The sequence below is a fragment of the Lissotriton helveticus genome, chromosome 10 (assembly GCF_964261635.1).
Source record: "Lissotriton helveticus chromosome 10, aLisHel1.1, whole genome shotgun sequence".
Lineage (NCBI taxonomy): Eukaryota > Metazoa > Chordata > Amphibia > Caudata > Salamandridae > Lissotriton > Lissotriton helveticus.
The window spans coordinates 1052068598-1052084489 of record NC_136071.1 but is presented as its reverse complement, the minus strand read 5'-3'; the positions used below and the strand labels follow the sequence as shown (position 1 = coordinate 1052084489).

The window sequence follows — 15892 nt, the reverse complement described above, 5'->3', positions numbered from 1 at the left end:
AACAAAACGGTGAACAGTAAAAGTGCACAGTGGGCTCTTTGCTTTGACTTCTACTGTAATTGTGTAAATGTCTCACACATCTCTTCAAGCACATTACATTGTCTGTCTAAGGAGTGCTGTTTTTTACAATATCCACCATAATTTGGCGACGTGAGGCATTCTTTAGAGCTCCATTCATGACCTCACGATGCTCCTTGATTTTTATTGGTCTCTTTGTCTGAAATGTAAACTGTACTGCTCCTCCGTCAAACATGGAACTATTGAGCATTTCCCCAATTTAAAAAAAAACCCAAAAAACTGCAGTGTATAAATCCTGAAGAAGTTAGTGTTGATGACTTTGCCTTGTGGATGCAAGGTTGCAAGTAGCAGCTTTTATTATTTTTCTAATTTAACACATAGCTCCCCTGTTTATTAATGATTCATTTATTTTATGAAGAAAAAAGAATTGTGATGCAATGTAATGTATTATTGATAGGATCGTTGATGACCATTCAGTTAATTTCAAAAACGTAATTATGTCAAACAAATCTTCCAGGAGTTCCCTTGTTCATATTGGTGCATTATACTAAGAGGAACATTATTTGTAAGTTAAGTCATAAAACATTGGAAAGTTCTTTTATAACTATCAGAATCCTACCTTTTTTATCTCAGGTTCCGCCGCCAACTCTCTGAGCCTTGCAACTCGTTCCCACCCTTGCCTGCCATACAGAGGGAAGGACGCCCGATGTACCATCGCCAGATGTCTGAGCCAAACATCCATTTTCCTCCACACGGTTTTAAACAGGAGTACCATGACCCCGTCTACGAACACAACGCCATGGTTGGGAATGCCAACGGCCAAAGCTTCCCGCCTCCTTTAATGATTAAACAGGAGCCTAGAGATTTTGCGTATGACTCAGGTAAGAACAATGTTTAAATATCCTTTAAATATCACAAACCAGATTTGTTCTGCCGAGTTCAGTTAATTGACAAAAAGAAGTGGACCTTGTGCTCTGTGTTCTTTGCTGTTTTACCATTTTTTACTCTTGCTAATAGATGCCGACAGGTCTAGATCAGTCTATTGCTTACCATTTATTGGTTTTCTTGTCAATGTCATTTACTTGCGTTTTATTTGACAGCTTTCCTTCCTCTTCTTGTGTTTGCCACACGTTTGGAGCAGAGCTGTTTTTTTAACCATCCCTTTGAGTGGATCACTTTAATCCTTCCACTCCTTACAGTCAAGGAGCTATTTCTTCTCCATGGGTGTGCATGTGTTTTCTTACTCTCTCCTTCGTGTGCTGCATCCTCCTTCACATCCCATTCCCCTGCCTTTCACATAGCCTTTCTCCCTGCACCAACTCGTTCGTTTCTTTCCCCACCACTCCAGGACTTTTGCTGCTTTTTATACATTTATTTTTCTATTCCACCCTCAGCTTCTCCATTGTTCCAGCCCCTAAAAGCCACAACTCGTTTGCTCCCACCATCCCATCCCATCACTTTTTTTTTAAATGTTTTTTTTTTCATTTTGAGGGATTGGCCATTAGATTGTAGTGCCAGTTCCCCACTTTCACTTTTATGTCCTTTTTGGAGTTACATTTTTTTTAATGTAATGCTCCAAGACATACCTCATCTTGGAATTGTGAATTAAAGGTACAGAAAAAATGGCTGCCACATCATGGTGCATATGTGTGTGTATATGGAGACGCATGCACCACTGTGCATCGTGATGCAGTGAATTGTTTTGGATAATGCTATTTCATATTGGCAAACAAGCTTTTCTTTCTTTTCATTTCTTTTTGCTAATGCGGAACAGCATCAGCAAAGACGCAAGCTCAAATAACATTGAATTGTGTGACCTATTGTTTTTGGCAATGCTTTTGTATGTGTGTAGTCATGAATTCTTTGGGTCCTTTTAAGTTGTTTACAGTGGTCCTCTGGAGTTTTGTACTGGTGCTTGACAGTTTTACACTGCCATTTCTAGGAACTGACTGGTGGTAACTGTCATTCTTAGGTCTCACTACAGACACCTTTTAGTTGTCTGATGTCAAAAATACCGTTTGTGGCCGGGGCTTTAAGTGGGCCGGGTTTCACCGGTGCTGAGCACCGGCTGTTTTTGAAAGGGGGCCTCGAAACGGGTCTCTATTGGGCTGTTTTGTGCCCTGGCACAGGCGTCCATTTTTTTTATCGGACTGCAGTGACAGCAGGCACATCATGTGTGGGTTCTCACACTTCTCACTTCTCACTAGGGGAGATGTTAATGCATGCCATCATGCCAGGTGAGCATTGTACGGGAATGGAAATCCTTTAAAGAGTAATTTTCTCTCTGGATTTCTCTTCTCTTTTTGAAACTCAGGAGCAGCAACATTGTCGTGGTGTCACCAGGGCTTAAGTGGAACTTTTTCAATATTATATACAAGCCATAGTTGCTGCGGACAACCATTGACAAAGCCAATAGTCCTTACTTGTTGTAGATATGATGTTACTTGTTGTATCACATATCTGGATGCAATGACAGAAACCGCAAAATATGCGTGGCACACTGTGCTAAGCACAGATTTTTAGCGTACGTGTTTTTAAGCCACACGCTTAATTTCACTAGCCAGGACCATTTGAGAGACCACCCAGTTTTTTCATCCCACTTAAAGCCCTGGTTGTGGCTATACCAAAATTTACAGTTAGCTTTGTGCCATCCTATTTCTTACAATTGATTTGCTGTTTTGTCATCTCCTTTCCTTGCTTCATATTCTATGGCTTTGCTTTCTCTTCTGCAGCATAGTATCTTTATCATCCTTTTGACTAGATGACTCATATCCTTCCTCTAATCATATTAAAGGAACATTTTCCACCCTACTCCATGGGAGTGCATGAGTTTTCTTTCTTTCTCTTTCGTGAGCTTCAGCCACCCACAAATACTGGCTCTCTACCACGTGTGCTCTGTTGCTGATTTCCATCGCCAGCTCCTCAATTGCTTCCTTCAGTCTTTCCTGGCTGTTTATTAAAAATGTTTTTTGTTGTTGTTTTTTTTGCTTCGCTTCCTAGCCTATGTAGTCTTCCCACACCCTCCCTTAACGGTTCTTTAAAAAAATGTTTTTGGTCAATTTTTTAAAGGGCCTTGCAGCTACCAGTTGCTGGTGGACCTTTCCATTTTTAAAAAGTGCTTCTGTGCATTTTTAAATTCACTTTTTTATGTGCTGCTCCAAGGCACATCTGCCATCTTGGAACGGTCAATAGAAGAATAAACTAAATGGCGACTGCTTCATGCAGTATGTGCTTGCAACTGTGATGGCCCAGGTTCCTCATCACCTTGGGCCGCTAAATTCTCATGTCACATATGCATGCATATACTCTCTTGTTACATTCTATTTTTCTGCTCAGCATCAGCAGAAGCATTGGCAAAGTCCCAATAGTATGTAAAGGCCAGACCTACTGGCTTTGCCAGTGCTTGTAGCACTAATGAGTGTGTGCATGTTTGTGGGTCAGGAGAGTTGACAATACAATTATTGGTCCTAATTTGACTGGCACCAGTGCAGTTTATGTAATCTGACTTCTGTGTTTCATCTCAGTGCTTGTGGCTGCATTCAAGAATCTCTTGCAGTTCTTATCTGGCCCTGCATATTGCCCAGCTTGACTGCACTATTGCCCTCGCGCATACAGTGGGATCACCACAATATACTGTGGTCAGACTGTTTATACAGGCACATATTTCAAAGAAGGAGCATTGCAATGTTTGCTACCCAGTTGCTCTCTAGTACCCTCTGTTTACAGTTTCTTCAGCATTGGTGTCTTGATTTAGAAAGTGAAGAAATGAAGAGCGGCAGCAGACAAGGGATAGGGATCAATTTCTTGGATGTGACAGATCGCCTGCAGGAAAAATGGTCTCAGGTGACTTCCATTAACTCTCCGCCATCACCTTGCATGTGGTCACATATTGAGGTTTTTTAAACAGGCCTTTCCTCCGGTCCCTACCATAATGGTATATTCCCTATCAATGTGGTCTGATTCTTCCACCTGACTATGGTTCTCTCCTCATTGCATTTTGTGAAATGGCTATTTGAGTCTAGGTTTGAATGTTGCTACCTACTGGCTTCGTTGGAGGTCTGGTGAGGAGGTATTTGGGAATGCTTGTCTCCTAAGGTTTAAAGACATGTATTTCACTTTTACAGGTAATCTGTTGAAAATGAAGCTAAGCCCTGAGATGAAATGCAAATTTCTGATTACGAATATCTTTAATCTTGTGGGGATAGCGGCTGACATCGTATACCTTTTGCGTAGGGTGGACTTTTTTTGTATGGTGTTGATGTTTACAAAGAAAAGTGTCAGAAGAGGAATCATTGCCCAGAACCTACAGACTCGTGGGCTGCAGCCGGCTCTGGATAAACAGACGGCTTGCGGTTCATGCCATGCCAGGTTCTCCTAACCACCAGCATTCATCCCATTAAATTAGAAGGCGGCAAAATGGATCTTTTGTGAGCATGCCTAGCTTTTGGCAAGTACTAAATTACAACACAAGCCTCTGTTGGTCTAAGTTCCTTTATGCTCAAAATGCTTGATTTCTATTGCGAAGCAGCACGCTAATCTTTGGTCCAATTTGTAGCAAATTCCAACTTTGTGGCTACACCCGGCGGTGCAGAGAATTCTCACATGTGCGCAAATGTTGACTGAAAGCTGTTTCTTTTGGAAGCAATGATCCTAATTGCTTGAAAAAGAAATCTTAGCAACCGTGCAAAAAGAATAGATCTTATTAAATCGGGGGCATAGCAAATGATTGCTCTTAGCCACGGTATCACAGCATATAGTTGTCTCTTTGAAGCATGAAATAAATTATAGTCAACAACCGTGGTCTGTAGCTGCTCTATCCTATTGCCAGCTGGTCTCCAAATGCAATCATTTTTCGTCTCTTGCTGAGAGTCCATTAAATAGCCCTTATGAAACCTTATGCTTTATCACAGAATAATTGATTCCCTTCTTCCTCCTATTGCTGATGGTGTATGAGAAAAAAAGGTTTATTGCTGCGTTTCGCGGCACCCGTAGGAAGGATATGTAAACCTGCTGCAAAACGGTATTGGCACTTTTAGATGTTCTCACCGGGATGTTTAAAGAGCGGCTCGTAGGAGAATATTAGCTTTCCATTCATCGGAGGTGAATGATGCTGAAAGAGGTGGCAAAAGGCAATGAGATGGGAAGTAAATATGAGTGTTTATGTGCCATCAAAAAAACGAGACAACAAAGTCTGGTGGACACACTCTTGGGTTTCATAGGCATTCAGCGGAGCCCTAATGAGCCTTAAAGTACTACAATTAATGTATTACCAGTCCATATGTTTTCAGTGGTTTAGAGAGCGTTAGTGAAGGATTTGGCGGGCAGTGTCCGTCTGAAGGCACCTTGGTGCTAGGACTGTACAAAACAGTGTTTCCAGAATGATCCGCTTACACGACAGATCAACCTTAAGAGACATACAGAGATGTCTGTGGTTATCAATAAGCAGAGGGGCAATTGGCAAATACATACTTGCCCTCAAGAAGTCATTGCTTAAAGCAAGAATGAGCAAGGATAGGTAGGTCTCCAAATTGCAGTGAATGAAGAAGAATGTGGTGCTTCCCAGTTTGTTGGGAACACCACCTCCTTGTGCTAATCATACTCGTCAGATTTTTGGAGACTGATCATGTGGTATTTGAAGCCCTTTTTGCTCTCTAAATGTTCTCCATCACATTCCCTGCACGAGATCATTATTATGTACTGACCTTCAGGTGCAAAGTTGAGCATTAAACACAGGCAGTGTGATGATCTGAATGTAGGTCGGTCCTCACACCTATCTTTTAATTCATGCTAAAAGACCTTGACCATTACTAGTTTTAGTCCACATCCTCAGTTGAACATGAGCAAGTGCTGTATAATTCGGGTTCCCAATCGATTGGCTGTCCTTGGTCATATTTGCCTTATGGCATGGTCATCTCTTGATCCCATTGCCATTCACCTCTTCATCAGCTCCATATAAGTTGTTAGTTTTCCATCACAAGGTTTTCTTCCGATGGGCATGTTTGAGAAGCTTGTCACCACATGAATTCTTCTAGAGGCTAGCTCATGTAGTTTGCCTCTTATCTGTTATCCCAGATAGTGAAACGTTTCTTAGGTGTTTACATTTTTTCTGGATGACTTTCAGTGTTTTTATTCAAAACATTCTCTGTTCAGTCTTAAAGTATCTTCCATTTTTGGTACTAAAACCAAGCTGTTTGGGTTTTTGCTATACTCACCATGACCCAACGTAACACACATTAGTAAACTTGTTTGTGCATGTCCTCCTTTATTTTATTTTTTAATTTTTTAAAAGCTTTCATTCATAAACAGTCTCAGCCAAATGTGCCTCAAGTCCATGGTCAACTGCAAGACATGTTTCTTGCCAACAATTCTAAATCTGTATTTCAGTCGGATCGTCTGGAACACTACGGTGGCACGGCTTTACCTTCCAGAGATGCACACATTTTTTCTTCGGAAGATAATTTTGCTTTTACTGACACAGTATGCTATTCCAAAGATGTTTCCATCGTCTCAAAATAATGGTAGCAAAAGGTGTCTAGAATGGTAACTGGCTCAATAGATTTGGCTGGCGAAGGAGAGCTTATTCTGTCCTTTTCTAAGTCCTTACACACAATGGGTGTTGGTGGCCCATAAAATTAGCTGTCACTTCCTCATTAGATAAGCCCATTGTTGTACTGAAAGCTGCTTTTCTATTCAGTAAACAGGTTTTCTTAAGGTTTTATTTTTTTATTATCTAGAGTTTCCCATTAACGCTCTTAATGTGAGAAGGTTGAGGACAGCAGAACTAGTGGAGATTGTCCCACAATGTCCTTAAAATGCGCCTCAACACTGACCTGAGGCACCCATTTCGAGAAGGAAAGAGGATGACTTTTATATTCCAAATGCTTTCCTTTAAACAAATGTGTGATTTTGTGCCATATCTGATGCACTGTGCATTCAACTGGATTTACTTCTAATTTCACTCAGCTGGCAATCTGAGCCTGTTGCTACGGGCTGTTCGCAACTTCTCAGTTGGACTTTTTTTAACAGTTGTTGGCTACTTCTGAGCTGGGCTGTTTGTGAGCCAATGACTTGGAGATGCAAGGTTCTCCTACCATGTGACTTATGCTGAATCATCCAGCTTTGCAATCTTGTCTCCTCATGCTTTACTATTGGTAAACTTCCCATTAATTGTCTTGGTGTTTTCCATTCCACTGTAATATGTTCCTGTGTTAGGGCCTATGTTACTTCACTCTTTCTATAACCTTGATCATTACAACTGATCCCAAGAGCCTGGATTATAAATGTCCGTATTGAGATCTTTGATCCACTCTTGTATTAGACATTGCTTTTCTAGGAGTTGCTCTCAGAGTGAATGATCTACCACTGATTTAGAATCCATGTTTTCATTTTGAAGGACTGTCATCAGTTGCAGCTTCGATTTTGTCTCACCTTTTAAGATTGGCCACTCTGTGCTCCTCTGCTCATTACCGTTGTTGTGTTTATGCTGCTGCTTTATCTTAGTATTCGTCTAAACACCATTTCCCTTTTTCTAAAGTTAATTGTAATTTGTTCACTTTCCTAGCTCCACTCTGGTAGACTTTCGTCCGTTTAGTCTCATTGGATCTTTGCATGTTCTTAATGTGTGGTAGTTACTGTTTTAGTGACCCTTTATGGGAAGGGTAATGAGCCATGGCTGATAGAGCACGGGTACCGGCTGCCTCCATCTGCCCGTGACAAGGCAGCGCAAGTGCTGATTGTACTGCACAGTCTCGGAGCATATCTTGGTCAAAGTATAGCATAGTGATGGCTTTTGGTGGAGCAGCGAACCAGCATTTTGAAAAGGGAGTCCTTGCCGCTTCAATCTTGAATGGTGTAACCCTCTGTCCAGGCTGTTTGTAAGGGACTCTTTCGGACGGAGTGCTGATTCACGGTCCTTTCACTCATTAACCATCAGCTTGCTTCTGCAGCCTATGCAATTGGGCATCCAGAATACCGGCCATGTTCCACATCAGGGCACGGCGGGGGCAAACGGTAATTCTTTGAATCAGTGGAAAGAATAAAAGAATTGATTATTAGACTCGCCTGGGGTGGGTCAGTCTGGTTCCTCTGCATGGAGAATCTGTGACCTCATGGTCACATGTTTTAATCCATGCTGGTCCTCTTCACCGGTCAGTTTACCAAAGTCTATATTATGAGTACCAATGAATTGGGTTACACTCTTCTTCCTTTATATGCCAATATTTCCAGCAGACCTCTCTGGATAAACCTGTGCTCCATTGTTAAACCTGTTCGGTTATGTTTTCGTTCACAAAGCAAAGTAAATGTTCAGGAAAACAATCTTTGTATTGAATGTAGGGATTAGTACAGGGTCCACTTGTTCACACTGCTTCAAAACAAAAGTGTTATAACTGCACGATCTTGTAAATTGAAGAGCTGGGCCAGACAAACAGTATGAATAACTGGTTTATTCGGTTTTTAATTGCAGACGTGTGTTTTGTCGTGCGCTTTTTATATTCATAGATTAACCATTGTTTAACAAAGCACAGCAAATGACTTCACGTGCTAAACAACAGGCAGCACTATCTGCAGACCGTGACACTGCAGGCAGCTTTCCATAGAAATGTATAAATATCATTTACATCTTCGGTTACAGTAAGTGGCACCAGCTAGTGATTTGATTTGTGGATTGAGAGCACAATCTGGATTTGCTCTTTGTGCATTAAGGCAGGTCAAATGGACACGGGCTGCTTTTTAAATCATTAATGGAAGACTCAAGCCTGCTTTAAACCAATCACATCAGCTCCAGCCAAGACTGATTCATCCCCAGGGCTTGAGCTCTGAGCGCGCAGTTCTCACATGAATGGGCTTTGTTAGCCTGAAGTTTCATTCATAAAATGGAGGAAGAGTGTAAAAAAAAACTGAAAGGCCGACTTGCACAAGGCTGGAGGGTGTAATGTTCCCTCAGCTGTTGCCGTTCCCAGATAGCGTGCAAAAATGATTAATGTGCATTGGCCCCAGGCCTTGAGTAACACAACACCGTGTTATGGCCTCGACGTGTTCCTAGTGTGCAGCCAATAGTAATTCCTCGTGCCGAAATCAGAAAGATAAACAGGATCTGGTTGGTCTGAATTCCTCGCAGATCTGTCACTTAAGCCACATTCTCTGTGCAAGCTGAGATTTACAGGCCAGGGGGGGAGACGGAGCGAGGGGGAGGGGGTGAGGAAATGCAGTTTTATTTTACATAAAATGTCTGTCAGCAGAGCTCAGAGAAGGAAATCTGCAGTCTGTTTTCTATAACCTAGATCAATTAGACAAATATGATCTTTAAAGTGGTTCAACTATATATTGTTTTATTTTTTAGAAAGGCATAGTCACCATAAAGCCGAAGTTAGTCTTTTGTTTGGAGTTAGCCCCCCCCAAAAAAAAGATGTGTGTGTGAGTGCGTAATAACTGTATCTCTTTCTAAGTCAGTAGTATGTGCTACCTAGTATGAGAATCCTCGTTTGCGAGTTTATTATATTTATGTAAACCATCGAAATAATTTTCGGTTAAATTATAATAACTCTCAGATTAAATGTTTCCCTACTCACGTCCTCATACTAAGGCTGTGTTTCAATGTACTGTGGTCAAAATTAAACATAGAAAGTATTGTGAAGACATCGTGCTTTTTGCACGTCTGTGTGTAATTTATTTAGCACACCATACTGATTACATAAAGTCTTGTACAGGCTGAATATTAACATTGCATATTACCTATGCTGGAGAATACATTGTAGTAAATTGACTTGTCCCGTAGCTGTTTACGTGATGAGTTATTTACAATTGAGCTGTGCTGATTAATATTAAAATGGTTAAAATCTGGGTTGGGCCATGCCAGGGTTAGAACAAATGACCTAAACGTTGCAGATATCTAAAGCAGCCGCATAACCTCCTCATCTAACCAAACCCTCACATATGGACATCTCACCCATCTCTGAGAGAAAGTTCCTACTACCTCCCATAACCCAAGCAGGTGAGTTTCCTTTCAGTACCATTGCGTTAGTTCAGAGAGTGCTCTTGAACGAGCTCTCTATCTACGGATAGGTGGCTTGTGGCCACCAAGAACACAGTGCTCCAGTCCTGGGCATTTCATTGATTCCAAGCTTTTCGTTGAATTCCGGTGCATTTGTTCACTTGAATGCCCTTGCCAAGGATGAGAACTCCCAGAATCACATTAGGGGCTCATAACGAGCTTCCTGGAGCAGTATTGGCAGAGGGCAGTTATTAGGGGCTCGGTGTTTCTGGACATGTTCATCCTAGTACTGTAAATGCCGGTTCTGGGTTTACAGGGTGGAAATCCACACCCAGTGAAGTTACAGCCAAGCCCTGGGTTCCCCGTGCACTTAGGGGGTGGGATAACCTACCCCGCCCCAGCAATGCCCTGATAAGCTTCACGCTCCCCTCAAAATCCTGACACCCCCGCAACCCACAGCTCTCTTTATTGGGCTCAGACCTGGGAAGGGACCAGGTGCTACTACGTCTGTCTTTTCTCATTCTGTGGTTAGTAACTTACATTTCCCTCTAGCTAGTTTTTTACTGCTTATTTAGAAAGGAAAGTCTCTGCCCAGTCCCATACAAAAGTTACTGACAAGGACAAGGACAATGTAAACAGCCAAAAATAAACTAGGATGTAGTATCTTCTATGGAACCTTAACTGAACAGTTGCTAATGCCTGACTTCCAAAATATGCATTCACACTCCTCTGTGCTCGTGGCCACACAAATGTTATTATCACGTGGAACATAAAAAAGAAGCAACTCTTCTTTTGCTGTATAAATGTTCCTGGAACCTTGGTTACGTTCATGGCCTCTTCATGGGGGCTTAGCACAGGACTTAGATTAGAATGGGGGCACTAGCTAAGTCCTACATCACCTGCTGAGTCAGCTGTATGCTCACCTCAATGAAGATGTGCACAGTCTGTTGTATGGTGGTGATGGAAATCAGCATGATGTAGCCCAGTGTGACCAGTCTGCACAAGGCTCCTTGCTAGAAGCACACTTCCAGTAAACTTGGGAATTGTAGGTGTGTGGCAGTAAATGGATTACGTCCAGGATTCTTCGGGACAGGATGTGCAAGGGGGATCCGTAAGGTACTCGTTTAGTATCACCATAGCCCCTGCACCTGAGGGATTCCAAACCAGCCGTGCATGGTTGGTTGTTAGTTTTCAAGTTGTGTTTCTATAGTCCTAAAGAAGACATGTTTCGCTTGGCATTGGGTACTGTTGTTGTTCTGTTTTTGTCCAGCCATTGTGGATGCATAAGGTGGTAGTTTTCTTCCTGTGGGTTGGTCAGATTGAAAAGTATACTCCGTGTTTGAACTGACATTTAGATTCTTGATGCCTGATGGTCAAACTGACTAACTGTTTGATGGGAAATGCCACTGGTCACAGTAAAATATTTCTAACATATGTAAGCAAGGTGTTAAATATACCTCTCAAAGCAAGAAATCGGAGTTCTTCCGCAACAGTTGTTAACTCTTTGAATAGTGTATTTTAGTCAGAAGACCTTTGTAGAGCAGTGAATTCTCCCATCCCATTGCCTGTGTGGCAAAAAGAGTAGTCTGTGGGGGTCTATTTACAAAACTATATCCTATGATGTGAATCAAGTGCAGTATTGGGGGATATATGGGCCACACCCTAAACTGATTGAGGATAGTCCTCCTGTATATGTTACATACCTTTTTTAGGTCTCACCTAGCAGACAGAGCAAGCAATCTGGTTGCGAAAGACCTAGTGAGAACTCACAGTGGCCTTACAGTCTCCCCATTGCTTAGCAATAGTTGGCTTTATTGTCACTGTCATTTAGTTGCTTCTCATTTGATAGCTTGCCTTCCTCTTCTTGTGTTTGTCCCTGATCTGGACCATAGCCTCTCTATCATCCTTGCAATTGACTGACATGCTTCCTTCCGTTGCTCATTTTTAGGGAAAAACTTTAGTTACGTGTTGCCTCCCAAGCACTTGTGCTGTGCTTGTGAAATCTACTGTATTTAATATAAATCTTAAAATGGGCTTACATCCTGCCCTTGCTTTTTATTGCTTTGTGTGCCAGCCACTTACTTTTCCTCTGTTTCTATTGACTGTAGCATACTACTTCCTGTTGTTCCTCTGTGTTTCTCTTTAGCAGTTTCCTGTGGCCCAAGTACTGTTTCAGTTTGCTTTGCTGGAACTTCTTCCAAGTATGTTAGCATCCCTGCTGTCACTACAAAATCTACACCCTTGCTTTGAAGCAACAGTTTTTTCCGTGTGCTGTGGGCTCAGCTCACTGTGCTGGTCTCACTGGAGATCTTGTGATACCAGTTCTGGCACGGTACTCATCAGTTCCCCCCTGGGGAAACCTGCACTCACCGGTCCTCTCGGGTCTGAAGCAGGCACACTCTAGTTCTTCCTTTTGTTGCAGAGGCCGGCGTATGCAGAAACGCCCACTGCACCCATATCAAAGGTATCGAGCACACAAGAAGAGTGACCTGGTCCCTCGCCGCTGTGTGCCTGACTTTGCTTGTTTTAATTCCCATCCTTCTTAAAAAGAGTACTGCATCTTATTGAAGCTCTGCTGGGAATCTAGGTACCTGTACTGTGTGCCGCATCTAATCGCCACCTTGTGTAGTTGGGTTCCGACCATTCAACAAGTGCATCCTGCTAAGATCTAACTAAAAACCCTGAGCCCTTGCAGATGTTATCAATCCCACCATCTGCTGCTTCTAGTATGGGGTCAGTTCCTCTGACCCACAGCCCTGTTCAACTTGAAACTTAGCTACGCATGTGAGTGCTACCGTTTACCATACATGCACTCTCGTTGGCTTCTCTCATTCAGCAAACTGGTAACGTCAGCTCTTTCTAAGCCACTGCGCTTCCCCATACTCACCAAATGCAAACAGATCTCAGCTGCTTTTGTGCAAAGTAACATACCATATGGAGTGGAAATCCAAGACCCAGTTCTCTCACCTCTGTCCCATTAACTGAGTGATTCGCTTACATCACTTCTCTCTTATTGCCTCAAGTGACTGGCTTGCATCGCCTCAATGATACTAATTCGAGTGACTGGCTTGCATCACCTCTCTCCTGTTAACTCTAGTGACTGGCTTACATCATCTCTCTCCAGAGTAACTCGAGCCACTGGACCACATCACTTCTCCCCCTCTAACTCAAGCGACTGGCTCACATCACTTCTCCCCCTCTAACTCAAGCGACTGGCTCACATCACTTCTCCCCCTTGACCTTGAGTGACTGTCTTACATCACCCCTATCCCAGTTAACTCAATTGACTGGTTCACATCACCTCTCTCCAGGGCCGGACTGGCTACCGGGCAGTTTAGAGAGCTGCCGAGCCGCTGGCTGATTTCACTGCGGTGGGGGCTGATTTCGTTCATGGAGACCTGCGTGTGCTTCGAATAATTAATGCAAAACGAATTTCGTTTAGCACACGCAGGTCTCCATGAACGAAATCACCCCCAGCTCAGCAGCATTCCAAACTGCACGGTAGCCAGTTTGGAATGTTGCTCCTTCTCTCCAGTGAACTCGAGTGACTGGCTTCTGAAACAATTACATAATTCGTAAAAATGCAGATAGACATTACACGCCCAAGCAACACGCAGCCATTTCAGCATTTTGGTTAGCATGAACACTAAACTCAGAAAGTTAAAATCACACATGAGCGAACAGAGATCTCAAGCTGATCCATAGCAGGTTTGGGTTGTTCCTAAAGTCATGTTTTTTCTGTAGATTCTGAGGATTGCTGTTTTAATTTTTCCTTCAATGCTAGTGGACTGGACAGCAAGAGCAAGTTTACACACTGTTGCAAAAAAAAAAAAGAAAATGGAATGGCGAGCTACATGCAGGTGGCACAAAGCAACTCAGTCTGCTCTCTCATCCCGCAGGTGGGCATTCTACTTTTTCACTAGTGACCATCCACCTCTTGTGATTCAGGGCAGCTAATGGTCTCTCTTGGCCTCACTCCCATAATTGCAAAAATTGCTTAGAAATAATTCACTTACATGCCATGCCGTACAAGGAACCAGTACATCGCTTACCCATAAGTTCATGACCACGCACGTCACTGTACATACATTTAGGAGTGCTCATGGCCTCGCATTTAGAAAAAAACCTAGTGCACAGGAGCAGATGCTACCTGTGCACTCTACAAGAATAACATACACATTAAAAATGTGTTCAGGTGTTTCTATGTATCACCTCATCGCTGATTTGCTTATCCTGTGATACCACGCTCTGTTGCGCAAGACTACCCTTATAGACCAAGGTTGGAGTTAACCATAAGCAAAAGACCTCTGTCCTCACTACCCCAAAGCAGGGCAAATTGTCTACACTGCCTTCATGCACCGGGGACTTGACAGAGACATAATTGTTAACTGCATGCCTTAAACACCACAGAGGGTGGACGCCAAACTTTCTCACCACAGTGCCACATTCACTTGAGAGGACCACCATGGTCTTTCGCTCTGATCCTTCATAGCACACGCATGAGAGCCGAATGTGACTTTTTGCCAACATATGCTAATTTTATATTGTTTATGTATGTTTAAGCCTTTCTATCCATTAACCTGAGGGCCTTTTAATGCTAATCGCTAACACTTGTTCGGGATTGAAGCCACGTGTGCAGTATCTGATGCATATTGTGCCTTCTAAGCTCTGCCACCTGCTGCCCATAAAACATGTAATCGCTAGTTACTACTGTCTACAATCATATAAGCTCTGTCATACAAGAACATCAAAGCACTTCACCGACTCTCAGACACCACTCACCCTGCGCACTCACACACCATTTACTCTGCACAGTTATCCTGACATTGCACTGGCAGTCAGTTACTGATCACCCACCACTCACACAGTGCTGACTCTGCACTCACTCACCATTGATGTATCTCTCACCCAGCACTTACATTCCTCTGACCCTCCTCACACACCTTTCACCGTGAACTCAAACCGCTCATCCTGCACTTATACTATTAACATACTGCTCACCCTACACTCACACATCTCTTATCTTGTGCAGGGTAACATCCCTCACCTTAAATACTCACAGAGATCGCAACGCTGCACTGGACACGCATCAATCACCATGCATTGAGGCACTTTCACACTGCACTCAGACACTTATCAACCTTCATTCATGGACCAGTCACCCTGCACAGAGCGCACTCACACCATTCTCCCTGCAATCATAAACTGCTCCCACACCTCTTAACTTATTGTTAATCCCATAGGTGAAACCTAATGCATTTACCAATGCTTGTTCTGTTTGGTTATGCACTGCAAAATAGTGTATTTGTTTTCCATCTATTGTTGTGTGCTTCTCCTGTGCCAAGTATCCGCGCTTCTTTTGCTTTCACACAAACCAAGGTGTTGTGACTAAAACAAGATAACACACAATTTTATCTTTTATGTACCACAATGGACCAATACTGGCATAACCCACTTCATATACACCAACTAACCACCTTCCAAGCACTCCAACTGAATAAAGCCTCACTGAACTGCAACCACTTTAGGTGGTTCATCAGCAGTGTGAAGTGCTAAATAAATGCAATTATAGAGTGCCATATAGGTGTGATTGTGGTACAGTAAAGTATAATTTGCATACAGTGAATCTAAGAGGCCCTCACAGTCTCAGTGGTTATCCTGAAAATATGGCATGGAGCCTGCCCCGTTTGACCGGTGGTAAAGCATGCTGGTGTACACGTGCTTTAATCTTCATACGCTTATTTAACCTTATTGAGTAAAAGCTGTGGAGAGGATGGAGAATAATATAACCATTGCAATCTAATCACCTCAATCCATCTCTGGGAGAGGAGTGAAGATTGAACTCGGCTCTCCTATATTTATCCCCCAGCAGCCATTGCATAT

General features: G+C 42.8%; 1 protein-coding gene across 3 annotated transcripts in view; it reads left to right on the top strand.

Annotated features, from left to right (window-relative positions):
• ETV1 (ETS variant transcription factor 1) overlaps positions 1–15892 on the top strand; it is a 129965-nt gene that overhangs the window by 73873 nt on the left and 40200 nt on the right. For all 3 annotated transcript variants that reach the window (XM_078663759.1, XM_078663760.1, XM_078663761.1), the window contains one exon: positions 652–899. In XM_078663759.1, coding sequence (XP_078519885.1) covers positions 652–899 — 248 coding nt within the window. The remainder of the gene's footprint in view (positions 1–651; positions 900–15892) is intronic.